The sequence below is a fragment of the Arvicola amphibius genome, chromosome 3 (genome assembly GCF_903992535.2).
Source record: "Arvicola amphibius chromosome 3, mArvAmp1.2, whole genome shotgun sequence".
NCBI classification, from domain to species: Eukaryota; Metazoa; Chordata; class Mammalia; order Rodentia; family Cricetidae; genus Arvicola; species Arvicola amphibius.
In genome coordinates, this window is record NC_052049.1 from 95,307,111 (window position 1) to 95,327,022 (window position 19,912).

Genomic DNA, 19,912 nt, shown 5'->3' on the forward strand with positions numbered 1-19,912 from the left:
GGTGGATAAAAAACAAAAGAACTATGGCCATGGAAATACCCCCGTTCAGTTGAGACATGGAGAGGAAGGCTTCGTTCCCGATGTAACCACTTTTAAGTTAAAAAGTTAAAACAAAAACGTGAGTCCTGCCTCTGTCACACTCCTCAACAGCAGTCAAATTCCAAACCTCAGAGAAGTGGCAGACGGGCAACTGAATGTCCCAATGTAGTGCTTTCCCCAAAGCACCTACAGGGGTTGCTCCAAGCCACAGAGAAGAAATTGAATGCTCCTGTCCATGCTGTCACCTGATCACCATACCTCATGTGATGTGGGAGAGTCTTCTGTTTGAGTTGATTTCATTGGCTAATAAAGAAACTGCCTGGCCCATTTGATAGACCGCCCCTTAGGTGGGTGGAGTAGACAGAACAGGAAGAGGAAGTGAGGTAGAAGGATCAGTTAGATGCCACGCCTCTCCTAAGTTAGTCAGACTGCCGTGCCTCTCCTCAGAGAGATGCGAGATGCAATGAAGCTCCAGCCCAAGATGGACGTATGCTAGAATCTTCCCCGGTAAGACATCACTCGTGGTGTTACAAAGATTATTAGATATGGGTTAGTCAAGATGTGAGTAAGAGGCTGAAAATAATGGGCCAGGCAGTATTTAAAAGAATACAATTTGTGTGTTGTTATTTCGGGGTATAAGCTAGCTGGTGACTGGGAGCTGGGCAGCGGGAACGCGGTCCATCAGCCCCACACTACACTCATGAGCCTAATCCACAGGATCCACTTCTGTCAGTAGTTTCTTCAGTCAGTGGTGAGAGCACATAAATTGTGATTACTCCACCCGTGGTGGCTCTTCACCTGCGTGAACCTTAAATATTCCTAGTTTGACTACAAAGACTTCAGGGATACTCTCAAGACAGAGAAGAGATGAATGGACTTTTGTAATGGAGGGGCAAAATACTGAGGTGGTGACTGCAGGGTCTAAGACAAGTCAAATGTGTGCCCTTTTTGGTCTTTTGGACTACGGTATCCTGAAAGCCAAAGAATTAATAGAATTCACCTCTAAGTCTTTTGTTGGTATCAGAAAATGGTTGGTTTCTATAAGGCAATTTGAAAAACTAAAAAAGGCAAAAAAGTCACTCCAGTGAGAGGAACCAGGGCATCACTGGTCACTCTGTGCCACTGTTCCCTGGTTCCCATGGGTCTGATGAACGTCCAGTGTTCCATCCCACTCCGATAAGCAATATGGCTTGTTGGTGGGTGACCATATAGACAAACCAGTAGGCTTGTTGCACAAACAGAAACGATTCCTCTGTAGAAAATGGGCTGCATTTATTCCCATTGACCTTTTTTTTTTATCACATCTACACAGTTGGACAAAGTGTTTCCTATAGATTTAGTTGGAGAACCTAGACAGAGATAAAATGTAAGGACCTGCTGTCCCAGGAAGGAAAAGAGTCAGCGGCTGATCCAAGAAAATGGGATGGTGGTAATATTCAGTGTGCAAGTTCAGCGTGAGAAGAGCCATGGCCATGGGGGACACTTGGGGCAAGAACTGAGCAGTGTCCTCCACCCCCCCTTTGTGTGCCCTGAGTGTCCTGCAGTAGAAGGACAAATGGAGCTACTGCTCTCTGTGATTGACAGCAGAGAGTTACCGCCTCTGAGTGCTAAGCTACTGAAGGAAACCACAGGAAAGCTTCTGAGGGAGGTTTTTACCTTGACTGGGGGTGCAGGAGAGAAGGCAAGAAACAGAAGTGATGAGCAGAGGGAGGGGGAAGAGAAGCTTGTCTGGTGTGGACATGTCTGAGAGGTTGGAGCAATGGACTGAAGGAACGTAGGGAGTTGTAAAAGTCCAGGGGATATAAACGATGTTTACTACAGTATCTCACACCTGCAAATACTAAATGTAAAAAGAAAACATAAAATAAATTAAAATTTTGACCATATTAAGTTATTGATGCTTAAAAAATATTCTGGTTTTCCTGTTAAGGGGTTATATCTATTTCTTGATGCTCATTTCGTTTATGTTTCTGATGTACTTGTAAGTTGTTGCAAGCATGGCACGGAGACCGAAATGGTTTGGATATTTTGCTGTCTTTGCACCAACAGCAGCCAGGCAATACTGCGGTGGCCAAATTCATAGGCATGACCCAGAACTTATCTCTGAGCTCTGGACGCTGGATTTGGATTAGTAAGAATTCAGATGTTTTTTGATAAAGGTAATGTTGAAACTGTTTTATGCTGTTCTTTATTTCAAAAGCTGGCTCTAGGGCTGGATTATGGCTCTTCCTTCGCTAGACCCAGGCATGCTCAGTTAAAAGTTTCCTCTGTGCCACTCTGTCAGCCTGAGCCCCCGACACGGTGACAACGAGAAGAAAACCAAGCAGAACAGCCAAAAAAAATTGGAGTTGGTTTACATGAACATTCAACTGCTTTGAAATTTATGAGTTTGTTTTGTTAAATATGGTTAAAAATCTGTTAAAATTAAAGTGAAACTAGTTTAAAAACTAACTAGTAACACTGGGAATTGGTAAATTGTAATCTATGGGTGGGTGATTTTAAAGAAACCATAAGGCCGGATTTCGTTTTGGATTTCGGATTGCCATCAGTTTTAGTCAGCCATATGGCTCATTGCCATTTTGCTAAAATTAGGAAAGATTGATGTCATATGATTTCACCACCATCATGATTAAGGTGACTACATGGAATGGACCTACCTAGGAGACAACAATGGGTATTTAAGATAGTTTGAATTGGGATAGATTTTTTATAGGTTTTATATATATATATATGTGTGTGTGTGTGTGTGTGTGTGTGTGTGTGTGTGTGTGTATGTATATATATGGAAATATGTATCCTATAATATATATATTATAGGATAATATCCTTTCCTGAAAACAAGGTGTGTGTGTGTGTGTGTGTATGTGTGTGTGTGTACACTCGTATATATGGTTTTAAATGTTAAAGTTACACCTCAATGCTTTTATACACAAGGATGTACCTTGTTCTGCCAGCTAAATTTTGTAATTTAAGAGACACCCAGGTGAACGACAGGAAGGGATCATAGGGAGCAGCCGAAGTTTGCGAATGTATGGCAAGGCTAGAGGCCCAAGGAAAGTCCAGTTGCAAGGATGAACCTTAACAGTTTTAGAAATGCCAGTGCCCGGTGATAGTCATCAGAAGCACCAGATACAATGAAATGGAGCAGGTTCTGGAGCATTTGTGCTTATAAAATATTTTATATTGTTAACGTATGAACTTAGTAAAGTAAAACATGCCCTCCCTTGCCCCCGGCAGTGCTGAAGCATGCATGGGCAGCCTGTTTATATTGGGTTTCATGGTCTGAATTGATGAGGATGACTGACCAAGTCTCTTCCTTAAGGAACAGGTCCTGCCGAGGTACGAACTCCAATCGCTGGATTCAGAGTCCAGAGTATTAACCATTACACCACAGGAGCTGGTGATTTGGACTTATAATAAAAAGCTAAAAATTAGGGTCACAGCCATAAGCAGCACGTATTAACCAGAAAATGGGATATTCATTTCTTGTGATGCATCAAGACAATGATCTAAGTTGTCTGACAGAGAACTTGGAACAGCTTCTAAGTGCATCAGTCATCCTTAAAGCAGTGAAAATTAATCACAGGGATAAGCCCTATTTAGTATATGATGTATTTCCCTGTATATGATTTCGAAGTTAAGCTTAAAACAAGTAACTAGAAACAAAGTTTGTCTAATCAGACATACCTAGGCAGCCCTCAGAGATGAAATGGACTATGGCATTTAAAATGATGATTAAAAACTTATTATATCAAACAGAGACTCCTAGATCCTAGCAGTGACCAAAGGTCTCCAAAGAAGATTATGGCACACCACGATGTTTCCATCTGGATTATGATGATGCTGACCACTAGGCAAGATGCTTCAATGCACCACCTGCTGCCAGAACCCAGACCAGACTGTGGGCAAACAGCAGGACACTGGAGAATTGATTGCACCACTTTTATCTAGACAAAATAAGATTGGTCTTTTTCATGTCCCTCTTCCACAGGAACCTCTCTCCTTATGGTGAAATTGCTGTTCTGATACTTCTGCCTCCAAAGCTGTGTAGACTTGGGTATGGCTGTATGTGGATGGTTCCTGCAATTTTTAATAGATTCGGAAGCTGCTTGGTCTGTTCTCAGGTATAATTACTTATCTTCTTGGAGCTCTGATAGTATTGATGGCTAAGCTAGCTATAACTTTGTTAGCTCAGTGGCACCAGACAACAAAATCCTTCCACGAGGTTATATCCAACTTGTTAGCTCATTTTATATAGAGAGGTCTGAGGATATAAAAGGTCATAATGATTTAAGACGTAAATACAGGTTTCCACAGTATACGTAGATGATTAAGATATGAAAAATATTTCAGATTTCTTTCACCTTCTATGGTATAGTTCTGATAAGCTGGTAGAGCAATAACTACTTACTGTTTGGGTCACAAGCTCAAGATTTTAGATTTATTCTGGCTGCCATCTAAATATAAACTTAAAGATATTTCTCATCAGGCCCAAGATATCTCTGTCCAATCCATACCTGGCTCTTTGGACAGAAGGGAAACATACATGCTTCTAACCCAAATCTATAAAAGGAATGAGTCTACTCCTGCTGTTTTACAAATACCTTTTATCTTCTTTTTCTATGATAGGGACCTGAAAGTTTCAAATGTATTGTTTTCCTTTAAGTACATAAATTTTAACTTATGTTCCTAGTTTGAACTTGTCTCAACAGGTTTCTACTTGGCTGGTAGAAACATTTCAAGCATCAGTTGCTAACTACAATCTGCTCTAAGTGACTGAGTGCCCTGAACTTGCTGAAAACTGATGTGGACCAGTCCAGCCAATGTGAATGCTCACTGTATTTTCAACAGAGTCTGTCAACCAGATGCTTCTGATAAAACCCCATTGCTTGAATTCCCTCTTTGCCTTCTTAGCCCCTGACAACAACATCCCAAAGTCAGCCAGAAGCAGTTACAGAAAAGAATACATCAACCTGTGATCCCTGGTTGAGAAACTAAGTCAAAGGAAAACTTTCTTACATAGGGAGGCTATATGCGGCACTAAGTAAAGAATATTGCTTCTATGTTAACTATACAGGAATAATGAAAGAATCCATGACCAAAGTTAAAGAAGGTCTGGCCTTATTCTAGTTATGCTACTCACATTTAGGCTTTCCATTATAAAGAAATTGGTACAATTTATAAAAGAAAGATTGGAGCCATCCAAATGATGGTAATATGGACCCAATATCAGTCCCTCCTCCTCCAAGAGACCAGGGAAACTATAGAGTTCCATGACTGAAATTCTCAGGAACCAGTCAAAGTGTGTGCATGCGTGTGTGTGTGTGTGTGTGTGTGTGTGTGTGTGTGTGTGTGTGTGTGTGTGTGTATCTGAACTTGCAGACTCTTAAAGAAGAGGCTTCATCGCTTTAAGCCATATAGTGACTGGGAGCTGACCTCAGCTCCAGGAATATGCTGCAATAGCAGAATTTAAATGGATACCCTAGAAATAGCCAATTAAGGAGCTAAGGAACAGGACCATAAAATTTTAAAGAGGATCAAATGTCTCTGAAGATATCCTGCCCTTGCAGATACCATGACAGTGATTATTGTTTCTTTATTAGGGTTTTCGTGTGCAATAACTGGCCAATAGTTTCAGAAATCATCTTACTCTGTACCCTCTCCTAACCAATCCCAAGACCCTAAAACATGTATGCACCTTAATTGTGGCATTTCCCCTTTAAAAGCTCTTTTTCTCCAGGCTTGAGGCCTTGCTCACTCCTCACCCACGGAAGCATCACTGTGCTGGAGGCTTGTGGTCCACGTTTAAGCTTCCTAAATGAGGCCCATTTGTATTTAGATCGGAAACTGGCTTCATGAATTTACTTGGGATTCCAAAACGCAAGCATAATAGTTCTGAGCTCCAGCTGCTTTCACTTCCCCAACTGGATGGAATGGCCCTTGAACCTCGTTCAAATAAGTTCTTTCTGTCGAAAGTGCTTTTGTCAGAATATTTTACCACAGCCACAGAAAAGGAAACTCAGACAGTGGTGTTTTGAGACAGGGTCTCATGTCACACAGGCTGACCTCCAACTCACTATGTAGCTGAGGGTGATCTTGAACTGTCGACCCTCTGACCTTCACCACTCCCAGCGCAACAACAAATCTGGCTGTGTATGTTATGTGCTGTTTATTAGTATACTAAGAAATGGTTACATCTGAAAGTAAAAGAATGGAAAAGCACATGGTAAATGTCACTCAGAAGGAAGCTGAGAGTCCTAGAAGGTAAAGCTGTCTTGTGCGGGTCTCTGCCTTCTGTCAGAGCCATCCGTGTGATTGCCAGGCCACTGACTAGATCATAACCAAAAATCAAACATAAAACTGGACCCTCTCCATCCGCACAGTTCACAGTTCCAGGCAAGCTACAGGCATCCCGGATGTGTTTGCGCCGCAATATAACAAACCACAGAAGCAGAACACTTACCGTTTTGACATAGGCCATATACTTCTTGTCCAGATTGTAGGAGCCATATTCATTCTCAATTTGCACAGCAATGATAGGGCCTCCTTTTGTATACTGAGGGTAGAGGAGGTAAGAATAGAAGAGTGAGATATTGATGGGATTAAATAAGACTGGATTTTCTGAATCCTAGGCACACACACAAAAACATCACACCCAACTCCAGACTGAACCTCAGTGCTGGTCATTTCTCTCACTCACCATCAGGGCCCCTATGGGAGAAGTCAAATGCTTCAAAAGTATTCCTTTAAAAGTATTCCCCGAATAACTACCATTTCCGCATACTTTGATGTGTTCATTGTGAGGGCTCAAACTTCCAGAGTCACCCCCCCCTATCACCTTAAAGCTTCGCATTTAGGGGGCACGTCCTTTGGCACCGTCATCTTCCTTTAAGAGGCTGTAAGGTCCAATGTGAAGATTAACTTGCACTGATCACCAGCGCCTCTAGTGACTCCTTCTTGTCCTTTTCACTTTCATAGCCAAACATAAAAACTATTTCCTCAAACTTCCTTCAGGAACTCGTAGGCTAACCAGAAGGTGTCTCACATGTGGGGAGAAAGACACTCTAAGGAATTCAACGCCATGCCAATGTTAGTGATGTAGGAGCTTCCAGGATTCTGTACTCCTTTGACTGAAGTGTTTGCACACCCAAACCTAACCATAATGACTGAGGAGATACTCGAGACAGCCGGAGTTGAAATGGGAAGACAGTGAGCAAGCAAAAAACACTTCATCCCTAAGTTATTTGACAGGGAAGTAAAAAGGACACCAAGATTAAAGGTGTGTTTTAATTTTCTGAAGTTCATACTCTTAGCAGACAAACATGGAAAGACTTTCAAAAGCACCTTCTTCTCTTTTGTCTTAGGCTCTTTATTTCTCTGATGAATAATAGAGCCGAAAAGAAGAAAGATCCAGAAGCTGTCAGGACCCATAATAATCTGAGGCAGAAGAGCTGGAATGTGATAAATTTGAAACATTCTAGACAAGAATGCTCAGAAGTATGGGAGTACTACAGGGGGTGTTTCCAAGACCTCCCAGCATCACCTGGAGAAAACTCATCCCTGGATGAGGCAAAACTCACTTAGGGATTCCAGGTTGAAGTTTCAAGGCTGCAATATTCTAAATTAGGAAGGGAGAGCACAATCAGCTGCAGCGATAAAAAAAAGTCCTCTGTTCAGTTTGTTCTGAAAACAGGTTCTCACTATGGAGCCCTGACTGGCCTGGAATTCCCTATGTAGATGGTTTGTCCTTGAGCTCATAGAGATCTGCCTGACTCTATCGCCTAAGTGTTGAGATTAAACATGTACACCACCATACCCAGTTTGTTTTTTTTAATTTTTGAGGCAGGGTTTCTTGTATCAAAAATTGGTCTCAAACGCCTTATGACCAGGAAGACAATCTTGAAGACAATCTGGCCCCATTGCCTCTACCCCCTAACTTCTGGGATTGCAAACTTGGAAAACCACACCGGTTTATGAGATGCTGAGGATCGAACTCAAGGCTTTTGTGGAAGGCAGGCATTCTACCAATAGAGTTACTATCCTAACCTGAGGATCTATTTGTATATACTGTCCATATAATAGCAACCAGCTGCTTGTAGTTATTGATACAGTGAAGGAGAAGTGTGTGCCCTGGAAACTTAAGTTCTAATTGTACTTTGTTTACATTAATTTAGGTAGCTACCTGTGTCTATGGACACCATGTCTCTGAAAAGGATCATATTGCTTATCTCTCAAATGTGCACTGGCTTGTGTAGTTGGTCACTTATGAGTTTTAATATTCTTTTGGAGCAATGATAGTTAGTCTATTCCCAAAAAATTCAACCATGTGAAGCATTCATCTAGACAAATGCATGTTTTGGCATTGCCTCCATTTAATATATACTAACCTAAAATAATTACTGTGAGGATAAAGTAAGTTTGGTAAGTACTGATTTCCTAGTGAAAAGTTGATATCTAATAGATGTTGTGGTGGTTTGAATAAAAATGGCCCCCATAGGTTCATAGGGAGTGGCACTATTAAGAGGTATGGCCTTGATGGAGTAGGTGTGGCTTTTTTGCAAGAGATGTGTCACTAGGAGAGTGGGCTTTGAGGTCTCAGAAGCTCAAGCCTAGCCAGTGTGTCACTGTTACTTCCTGATGCCTGCAGATCAAGATGCACAACTCTCAGCTACCTCTCCAGTACCATATCTGCCTTCATGCCACCAGACTTCTTGCCATGATGATAATGAACTAAACCTCTCAACTGTAAGCCAGTCGTAATTACACTTTTCCTTTCTAAGGGTTGCTGTGCTCATGCTATCTCTTCACAGCCATAGAAATCCTAACTAAGACCAAAGTAACTAAAATTTATTGCTCTCTACTCATTTTCTACATAGTATAGACATTCTTCAGCCTAATGTGCAGTTCTGTCTCAACTGAAGCCAACCTAAATTGAAAATATTGTTTTGGGGCTGTAGAGATGGGCCAGAGATTAAGATTACTGGCTACTGTTCATGGGGACCTGGGTTCAACTCCCAACACCTACACTGTGGCACACAACTCTCTGCAACTCACTTCCAAGGGCCTCCTTGGTCAATGCACAAGTGTGGTGCACAGACATACATCCAGGCTCACACATGTGAAAATAAATAAAACTTTTTATAAAAAAAGATAAGAAAATATTGTTTGGTAAAAAGGCACTACACACTGAGGCCCACAGCTGAGAACCCCAAATCACTAGAAGACACATTATTTTTTGGGGGGAGAGCATGGCTGACCAGGAGCTGTGAGCCCATTACCACTGCCTAATAATGCAAGAAAACATCACAACACTAAGTGTTAGATCAGGAAAATATCTAAGACTCAAATTCAAAGTCAGACTCAGAGTGGCAAGAAGAGACAGGAGAGATGGCTCAGTAACTAATAACACTTAATGCTCTTCTGGAGGACTGGGGTTAATTTCCAGAAACCCATGGTAGCTCATGAGTCTTTGTAATTCCAGTTCTAGGGGATCCAACACTCTTTTCTGGTTCCTTATGCACCAAGCATGACACGGTACATATGTGTGTGTGTGTGTGTGTGTGTGTGTGTGTGTGTGTGTGTGTGTGTGTGTATCTATAATTATATATAATTATAGATAAGGTAAAAGTAAATATTGAAAAATATTTAAAAAGTCAAACTAGGAAGGCAAGATGGCTCTTAAGGCAAAAGAACTTACCACAAAACCTGATGACCTGAGTTCCATTTCACACAGTAAATCAGGGGAGAGAGAGAGAGAGAGAGAGAGAGAGAGAGAGAGAGAGAGAGAGAGAGAGAGAGAGAGAGAGAGAGAGAGAGAGAGAGAGAGAGAGAGAGATCAGAGTTGAGCAGCTGGTATGGGAAGGCCAGAGGAGAGTAATTAAATCCAGATCCTGTCCCTGCTTTGAGAGAAGGTCTCAATAGATAGCTCAGGCTGGATCCTGTCACTTCATCTGTCAAAGACTGGGATTATAGCATGCGCCATCAGGCCCAATAAGAGTCTAAAGGCAGAAGCTTTCTTAGATAGAACCTGGAAATCCTGGCTGCAAACACACACAGTTGCTAGCATATGCTCCCTGCTTCTCAGAGCACAGAAAGCAGCAAACAGCAACTAGCCAGGAAATCAAGCTGGCAATCACTTCTATTACTGGCAGAGATGAGGACTGGATTTTACCTGGAACATTGATATCTTGGGAACCAGATGATTGAAATACTCATTCATTGCTCTGGTGAATCCCTTGTAAGTTGTCCGCAGCTTCATTCTGGGATCCTTGAGTAACCAGCTGTGATTGAAAAGGTGAGATTCAGACTCAGGATGGGAACCGGTGATAGGAAAGCTACAGCAAAGGAGATCTAACACAGGGCCCCTATTTGCAAGGCCATAGAGAGGGTGAGATGTGGGGATGTGGTCCCGCTTCAAGAAAGAGCAGTCTCTGCCAATGAGAAACATCCCCATGCCCCAAAGATGTGGGGGGTAGGGAAATTTGTAACTGTGATTCAAGACAGAGCTCAACAATGTACAGACCAAAAGCCAAGTCTGACCTGCTCTCTGTTAATTAAATAGTTTTGTCAGCACAATTGTACCCAGTTGTTCACATATTTTCCTTCAGCTTTCAGGCTAATTACAGAGGTTGCATGTGGCTTGGAAAACGTAAAACATTTGGTATTAGGACTTTGTATCAAAACCATACTGTACGGGGGCTGGAGAGATGGCTCAGAGGTTAAGAGCATTGCCTGCTCTCCCAAAGGTCCTGAGTTCAATTCCCAGCAACCACATGGTGGCTCACAACCATCTATAACAGGGTCTGGTGCCGTCTTCTGGCCTGCAGGCATACACACAGACAGAATATTGTATACATAATAAATAAATAAATGTTTAAAAAAAACGTACTGTATAGCACTGACTCTCCGAGTAGCCTACATCATTATGCAGCCCACCATGGCCCCAGATTTGTGACAATCCTTGCATCTCAACTGGGATTACTATCTAGCCTTTTTTAGGAAAAACAATTATCAGCCTGTATTCTAGAATGAGACAGTCATAAGGCTGTTTGGAGGTTCTTGCTCTGTGTGTGTGAGGGATGGAGAACCTGACCATCACGGAAAATACTCAGCTAAAGAAAAACAGCACAGATAAATGGTCCTGCTACCACATGCAGAAACTTTAAAAGTGTTAACTAAGAGAAAACAGCCAGACTCAAAACCGTACCTGTAAGTACCTGCCATCAGGAAACAAAATGGTGTAGGTTTTCTAAATACATCCAGAAATAAATTCCTGTGGATGTGCTTCCCACCCAGGGACCTTCAGACCACAACTCACCTGGGCAAGCCTCCAAGGTCCAGGTCACTGCCAATGTAGGGACCTGGACACAGAATGACCCAGAGCCCCTCATCTGAAGCCATGGTGACAAAAGCTCTGAAAGGAAAGCAGTCTCAGTGACATTTCTCTCAAAGTAATGGCTTGGCACAGCAGCTCTCTTCCTTCCTTTCTTCCTTCTTTCTTTCCTTGCTTCCTTTCTTCCTCCCTCCCTCCCTCCCTCCTCCCTTCCTTCCTTCCCTCCTTTTTTTCTGCTCTTTCTTCCTCTTGTGGGCTCAGTACTCAAAACAACCATGACTTAGACAAAAGTGTTAAAGATTTAAGACAAAAGTACCCTGAATTCCTTTCAGTATTATTTATTAGAAAAGAAATATATGCCAGTCGGGAAGATCCCATTTAAATGAAAACAGACTTTTACTTTTACAGGGATGTGAGGCTTACACATTACAGCATCTAACATCACCTTGAGTGACATGCACCGCTTTTTCATGTCTCTGACTTTGCCTCTGCTGCACACAACCCCTTCCCATTTACTTCTGAGCAACTTCAAAACTTGACTCAACTTTGTCATCACCACTGTCTTTCCTGACTTGACCCTAGCCGGGTCTGTAACAGTCTCAATATGTTGTTGCCTTCCTCTCTAGAGCTTCCCCAAAATAATGGTGATACTCCAGAAGTCGGTATTTTTTTAATAAAAAAGTTATTCTACTTCTATCAGGTCATGGAAACTATAGCTCAGAAATCTGCCATTGTAATTAAGAGAGCAGGTTCTTCATGATACATTCTGTAAAATGCTGGCTAAAACAAGGTCCAGACCATAATGTAACAATGTACTATGGCCTATGTAAGCCATAGACCAATGGCTCAAGCAGGCTTCATACCAGGTAAAAAGTTAATAGATCTTTTGGCTGGCTATAAAAACAGAATTATAGGCTGGGTGTTGGTGACACACCTTTAATTACAGCAGTAGGGAAGCAGAGGCAAGCAGTCCTCTGTGAATGTGCCATCAGCCTGGGGGGGGGGGCTACATAGAGAATTCCAGGCCAGCTGGAGTTATATGGTGAGACCCTGCCTCAAAACAACAACAACAGCAAAACAACCACCAAAAAGCAGAGCTATACAGCCATTCCTTGGCCCAGTTCCCCAGGCACATTCCTATCTGAATCTCAGAATCAAGTAATTAAAGTATGAACACATACATGAGGTCCAAGTTTTCAATGAACTGAAATTGGCCCACTGATGGCTCGTGGAGGTTCCAAGGAACATGCCTGTCATGTGGAAAAAGAGAAACATAAGAAGCTCCCCCATCATGTGCTTCTTCAATGCCGACTGCGCCCCTTTTAACCTAGAAGCAAGCTTCTCTCTGCTTGGAGAAATCTGAATGTTTCCACAATGAGGCCTCCAGTGTGGCACCTGCATTCCAAGCACTGAGGAGTCTGAAGCAGGAGGATCACAAGTTAAAGGCCAGTTGTCTATACAGCAAGTCCTGTGTGTATAAACAACCTTAAAAACAAACAAAAACTGTTGGGTGTGGTGGTACATGCCTGTAATACCATCACTTTTGGGGCTAAAAGGGAGAGACTCACATGTGTGAGGCTACATAGTGAGAATCTGTCAAAAAAGAAATACCAGACCTGGTGACACGTGTCATGTCCTTACTTCCAGCTAATGGGTGATGAAGCATGGGAATGCAAAGTTCAATGACTAATTCTGGAGAGTTCAACGGTAGCTTCAGCAATTTAGCAAGACCCTGTCTCAAAATGAAAAGTAAAAATGGCTGTGCACTTAGTTCAGTGGAGTGTGTGTGTGTTTGTGTGTGTGCATGTGTGAGAGATATAGAGAGAGATAAAGAAGAGAAATGGAAGATGTTCTGAGTACAATAAAGACAAAGAAATGAAATATTCAAGCTGGAACAAACAGAGGAGTAGACACCTAGAATAAAAAGTCAGGGGTTTTTAAAATCTAATGAAAAAGCCAGGCATGATGGCTCATGCCTTTAATCCTAGTACTCGGAAGGCAGAAGAGGCTGATCTCTGAGATCAAGGTTAAACTGGTCTACAGAGCAAGCTCCAGAACAGCCAGGGCTACACAGGAAAATCCTGTCTCAAAAAAAGAAAAAGAAGAGGGGGGGAGGAGGAAGAAGAGGAAAATAAGAACAAGAACAACAAGAACAAGAACAAGAACAAGAACAAGAAGATATAATAAAAGAAACCATCGAAAACAACAATAATAGAATAAAAAGGAAGACTGAATATGACTGAATTAATGGAATGTGAGATTTAGTCAAGAAATCTAATATATAGGTTTTTGGAGCTCTGTAGCATAAGGAGGAACAAAAAATAGTTGAAAAAAACAGTCAAAAATTTTCCAAGTTTGATTTTAAAAAAGCTCTATATAGAATCTACCCCAATTGTCTAAATTAGGAGCTTCAGAGATGGCTCAGCGATTAAGTACTTGCAAGTTGCTCTTGCAGAGGACCCAGGTTTAACTCCCAGTATCCTCAACCATCTGTAAGCTCAGTTCTAGGAGTCCTCTTCTGACCTCTGCAGGTCTGTTTACTGCAGATCCCAGGTCTGGTAGACAACTTTTCATGCTGTTCTGTGAGTTACTTTAACATCTTTTTGTCATATGCATTCTATTTCTTTTTTCCACAATATTTCATATATGTATATGCATTTCATGTAAATACATGTGTAATAATATCCTGAATGTATATTTTATATATGTATATATACACACAAGATAAATACACAATATAAGAAATATATAAAAGATATATACACAAGATTTTATATATATGATAAAAACATTATGTATATTATGTGTATATATATATATATATATATATATATATATAACATTGTAGTGTGATTGTTCTTAGAACTCCATGTGGTTTTGTCAATGAAAAAAACAGTATGTAGCCATGTGGGTGAGTCTCGAAAGCAATCTTTCAGCTTTGTTCTTGAGTTTTGTTCTGTGGCAGGATCTCACCATGTATCCCAGACTGACGTCATGCTTGTGATCCTCCTGATAGACCTCCTATGTGTTAGGCTCACAGGTGTGTGTTGCTGCTCTCAGCCCTTGGTTTTGGGTTTAGATTCTGCCTGCTTTTGAACTGGAACTTTCACCATCAGACATCTTGCTCGTAAGCCTCAAGACTTCAAAGCAAGTTTATTCTCTGCTGTCTAGAGTTTCCATCCTCCTAATTGCAGCCATGAAAAGTTTCCATCCCCCACAACTTTGTGAGCAATTCATTATAACCACCCTTTACCTGCTATGGTGATTTGAAAGAAAATGGCCCCCAGAAGGAATATCACTATTGGAAGGTGTGGTCTTATTGGAGGAAGTTTGTCACCGTGGGGCTGGGCTGTGAGGTCTTTTTCTCAGGTTTCCCTCAATGAGACAGTCAGTTGACTTCCTGTTGCCTGCAAGCTGTACCACTCTCAGCTCTAGCACCATGTCAGCCTGCACACCGCCATGCTCCCTGGCATGATGTTAATGGACTGAATCCCTCAAACAGTAACAAGCCAGTAAGCAGCTCCCCTCCATGGCCTCTGCATCAGCTCCTGCTTCCAGAATCCTGCCCTCTTTGACTTCCTATCCTGACTTCCTTGAGTAATGAACAGCAATGCTGAAGTGTAAGCCTAATAAACCCTCTTGTTCCCAACTTCCTTTTTGGTCCTGGTTTTTCATCACAGCAATAGAAACCTAAGACACCTGCTGATTGTGCTTTCCAGGAGAAACTTGACTACCACAGAGGATTCTGAGAACCACAGCCTACCAGGAGCTGGTCCTCACAAAGAGAAGCTTTTGCTGGAGCTCACATTGCTTAAGAAAGCTCAAACTGCAGCTCATGAACTGAGATTCAGTGCAGATAATCTTGGCAGTTTAAAAACACTGCAATAGGGAAAGGCTTGTGGGGTGCGGTCCCCACATTTTCATGATGTTTACCTCCTAAAGCGTAAGTTATCACTGTAGAGAGCTGAGTGTTCCCTTCTGCTCCTTCTGGGGAGGGAGACAGTGACCATTTGACAGGCACCCAGGGGATTCTGTTCTCAACAAAGCTCCAAGGAGACCATTTTCCTGAATCTTAGCCAGTGTGAAAGAAATCCACGTCCAGCATGCTCTCTACTTGACATGGAGTCAAAAATCATTCAATTCTGTGTCATGGTAGCAAATAGGTACTCAAGACTTCCAAAAGTACTGCACACCCTTCTGGTTAGTTGTTATTTTAGTGGTGGTTTGGGAGATGTTGGTTGGTCAATTGGTTATTTTTGTTTATATTGCTTTGTTTTTGTTTTGTTGACAAACCTTATGTAACCTAGACTAGCTTCAATTTTCTATTGAAAATTGAATATCTGTTTCTATTGAAAATTGAGTATCTGGGGCTGGCCTTAAATAATACTCTTGCCTCTATCTACTAAAAATTGAGATTCTAGGCCTATTCCACAAGCTTGATATGATGACTAATTTTGGTTCTACTCTCCGTTATGGTTTCTATTGCTGTGAAGAGACACCATAACCACAACAACTCTTATAAAGGAAAACATTTAATTGGGTCTGGCTTACAGTTCAGAGATTTAGTCCATTATCATCATGGTGGGAAGCATGCAGGCAGATAGACATGGTGCTATAGAGGTAGCTGAGAGTTATATATCTTGGATAGGCAATAGGAGGTGATCTTAGACACTGGGTGTGGCTTGAGCATATATGAGACCTCAAAGCCGGCCTCCACAAGTGACACACTTCCTCCAACAAGACTGCACCTCCTAATAGTGCCACTCCCTATGAGGGCTTTTTTTTAACCACTAAAGTTGTTTAAATCCGGAATTAACCAAAACTCAAGCATCTGGTCATGCTTGTTAGGGATTCTCTTAACTGAATCATTTGAGGTGGGAAGAGACGCCTCAAATGTAGGTCATCTAAGAACAAAAGACCCATCCTAAAATCAGGACAGCCCACAAAAGATGACATGGAAGAAGGAAGCGTTTGATTTTTGCCTTCTTGCCCTATTGCTGGCAAGTTTATCTATGGGATTCCAATGCAGACTGAAGAGCAACAACTCTTGAGAACTTCCATGGGACTCCAGCACCAGATTGTGGTTGCCAGATCCTTGGCCTTTCATATATATATATATATATATATATATATATATATATATATATATATATATATGTATGTATGTATATTATATACATCCCTTTAGAAAACCCTGACTAATAACTTGGCTAACAAATATCCTTCTTAATAATAATTTTAAAATGACTGTTCAGTTTCAGCTAGGATTCAGTTGAAAAAAATTAAACAAGAACCAGAAGTAAGAAGAGCTAATACCAATACTCTTCAAATTGTTTCACACAATAGAGACAGAAGGGACATTGCCAAACTCCTTCTACCAGGTTACAGTTACCCTGATACCTAAACCACACAAAGATGCAACAAAGGTAGAAAACTACAGACCAATCTCCCTCATGAACACTCATGCAAACATACTCAATAAAATACTGGCAAACTGAATCCAAGAACACATTAAAAAATGACCAAATAGACTTCATCCCAGAGATGCAAGGTTGGTTAAACATATGGAAATCTGTCAATGTAATCTACCATATAAACAAACTGAAAGAAAAAAAACCCACATGATCATCTCAGTAGATGCTGGAAAGCCCTTTGACAAAATCCCACACCTTTTCATGATAAAGGTTTTGGAGAGATCAAAGGTACAAGGAACATACCTAAACATAATAAAGCAATTTACAGCAAGCTGACAGCCAACATCAAAATAAATGGAGAGAAACTCAAAGTAATCCCACTAAAGTCAGGAAGAAAACGAGGCTGTCCATTCTCTCCATATCTATGCAATATTGTATTCAAAGTTCTAGCTAACATAATAACAAAAGGATATCAAGGGGATACAAATCAGAAAGGAAGTCAAACTACCACTTCTCACAGATGATATGATAGTATACATAAATGACCCCAAAGACTATACCCGAGAACTCCTACAACTGATAAACACCTTCAGTAATGTGGCAGGACATAAGATTAACTAAAACAAAAAATCAGTAGCCCTCATATACACATGTCTATTGCTAGAGCAATAAGACAACATAAAGGAGATCAAGGGGACACAAATCAGAAAAGAAGTCAAACTCTCACTATTTGCTGATGATATGATATTTTACATAAGCAACCCCAAAAATTCTACCAAGGAACTTCTACAACTCATAAACACCTTCAGTAAAGCAGCAGGATACAAGATTAACTAAAAAAAAATCAGTAGCCCTCCTTTACACAGATGATAAAATGGGCTGAGGAAGAAATCAGAGAAATATCACTCTTCACAATAGCCACAAACAGCATAAAATATCTTGAAGTAACTATAACCAAACAAGTGGAAGATTTATATGACAAGAACTTTAAATCTCTGAAGAAAGAAATTGAAGAAGACACCAAAAAATGGATAGCTCTTCCATGCTCTTGAATAGGTAAGATGAACATAATAAAAAAAAAAAAACTGACAATCTCGCCAAAAGCAATCTACAGATTTAATGCAATCCCCATCAAAATCCCAACATAATTCTTCACAGACCTTAAAAAAAACATTACTCAACTTCATATGAGAAAACAGAAAAGCCAGAACAGCTAAAACAATCTTGTACAATAAAGGAACTTCTGGAGATATCATCATCCCTGACCTCAAACTCTACTATAGAGCTATATCAAGAAAAAAAACTTGGTTTTGACATAAAAATATACACGTGGATCAACGGAAGTGAATTGAAGACCCTGACATTCGTGCAAATATGAGCACCTGATTTTTGATCAAGAAGTCAAAAGGTACAATGAAAAAAGAAAAACATCTTTAACAAATGGTGCTGGCTCAGGGCCATGGTGGCACACGCCTTTAAACCCAGCACTCAGGAGGCAGAGGCAGGCAGATCTCTGTGAGTTCAAGGCCAGCCTGGTCTACAAGAGCTAGTTCCAGGACAGACTCCAAAGCTACAAAGAAACCCTGTCTCAAAAAACCACACACACACACACACACACACACACACACACACACCAAATGGTGCTGGCATAACTGGATGTCAACCTGCAGAAGAATGCAAATAGATCCATATCTATTGCCTTCCATAAAACTGAAATACAAGTTGATCAAAGACCTCAAAATAAAACCAGTTACACTGAACATGATAGAAGAGACACTAGGAAGCACACTTGAATGCATTGGCACAGGGAACCACTTCCTAAATACAACACCAGTAGCACAGACACTGAGTGCAACAATCAATAAATGGGACCTCCTGAAATTGAAAATCATCTGTCAGGCAAAGGACATGGTAAAAAGACAAAGTAACAGCCTACAAAATGGGAAAAGGTCTTCACCTTTTGAGCATATACCCAAAGGTTATTCAATGATATCACAAGGACACTTGATCAACAATATTGATAGCAACATTATTCATAATAGTCAGAACCTGGAAACAACCTAGATGCCCCTCAACTGAAGAATGGTTGAAGAAAATGTGATACATTTACACAGTATTACACAGCTGTAAAAAACAATGACATCAAGAAATTTGCAGGCAAATGGATGGACAGAACTAGAAAAAGCCATCCTAACCCAGGACCAGAAAGATAAACACAGTATGTACTCATTCATAAGTGGGTATTAGATAAAAAGCAAAGCAGAGGATAACCAGACTAAAAACCACAGCCTCAGAGAAGCTAGAGCCTTCTTCCAATAACTAATGGAACCAGGTGCAGAGATCCACAACTAAGCATCTGGACAAACTTCGGGAACCCAGTCAAAGAGAGAAGAGGGAATACATGCACAAGGGACATCAAGAACATGATGGAGAAGTCTACAGAGACAGCTGAACCAAGCTTGTTGAAATTCCTGAACTCTGACCAGAAAGCTGTGGAGCCTCCATAGGACTGCAGTAGGCCCTCCATATGCAGGAGTCAGTTGTGAAGCTTGGGCTATCTGAGGGGCCCGTGGCAGTAGGAACAGGATCTATCACTGGTGCATGAGCTATCATGTGAGAGCCCATTGCCTGTGGTGGGATGCCATGTTCAGACTTAATACAGAGGGAAGAGGATTGGTCCTACCCCAACTAAATGTGGCAAACTGTGTCAGTTCACCATGAAGGCCTTTACCTATGGGAGGAGAGGATAGGGAGTGGGCTAGGGAGAAGAGATGGGGGGGCAGGAGGAGGGATGTGAGAACTTTAGTTGGAATGTAAAATTAATTAAAAATAAATAAATATAAAAAAAGAAACAGAAGCCAGCAACTCACGTGGTAAGGGTATTGAAGCCACAAGCTTTCATCTTCCTCAAGCTGAGTCTCCAGTTCTGCCTAGGTATCCGGAAGTAGTCCATAGTGCCAGATAGGATCCGGAATGGAGAACCTTCCAGTGTGAATTGTGATCCCTCAACTTTCAGACCTACCCTTCGAATCCGCAGCAACAAGGGGGTCAAGTGAGTTTGATTAAGTCTGCAAGGACAAGAAGGTATTCAAATCTAGAGCACAGGTTGCTGAGCCAAAAGGCCCAG

At 41.2% G+C, this 19,912-nt stretch overlaps 1 protein-coding gene across 1 annotated transcript in view; it reads right to left on the minus strand.

The window, feature by feature from the left end:
* Positions 1-19,912, minus strand: part of LOC119809299 (beta-galactosidase-1-like protein 2) — a 36,034-nt gene that overhangs the window by 15,554 nt on the left and 568 nt on the right. The window contains exons 2-6 of the mRNA XM_038322151.1: positions 19,656-19,853; positions 12,553-12,621; positions 11,357-11,452; positions 10,211-10,319; positions 6,503-6,595 (exon numbers count right to left, since the gene is read on the minus strand). Of these exons, the coding sequence (XP_038178079.1) occupies positions 6,503-6,595; positions 10,211-10,319; positions 11,357-11,452; positions 12,553-12,621; positions 19,656-19,853 (565 nt within the window). The remainder of the gene's footprint in view (positions 1-6,502; positions 6,596-10,210; positions 10,320-11,356; positions 11,453-12,552; positions 12,622-19,655; positions 19,854-19,912) is intronic.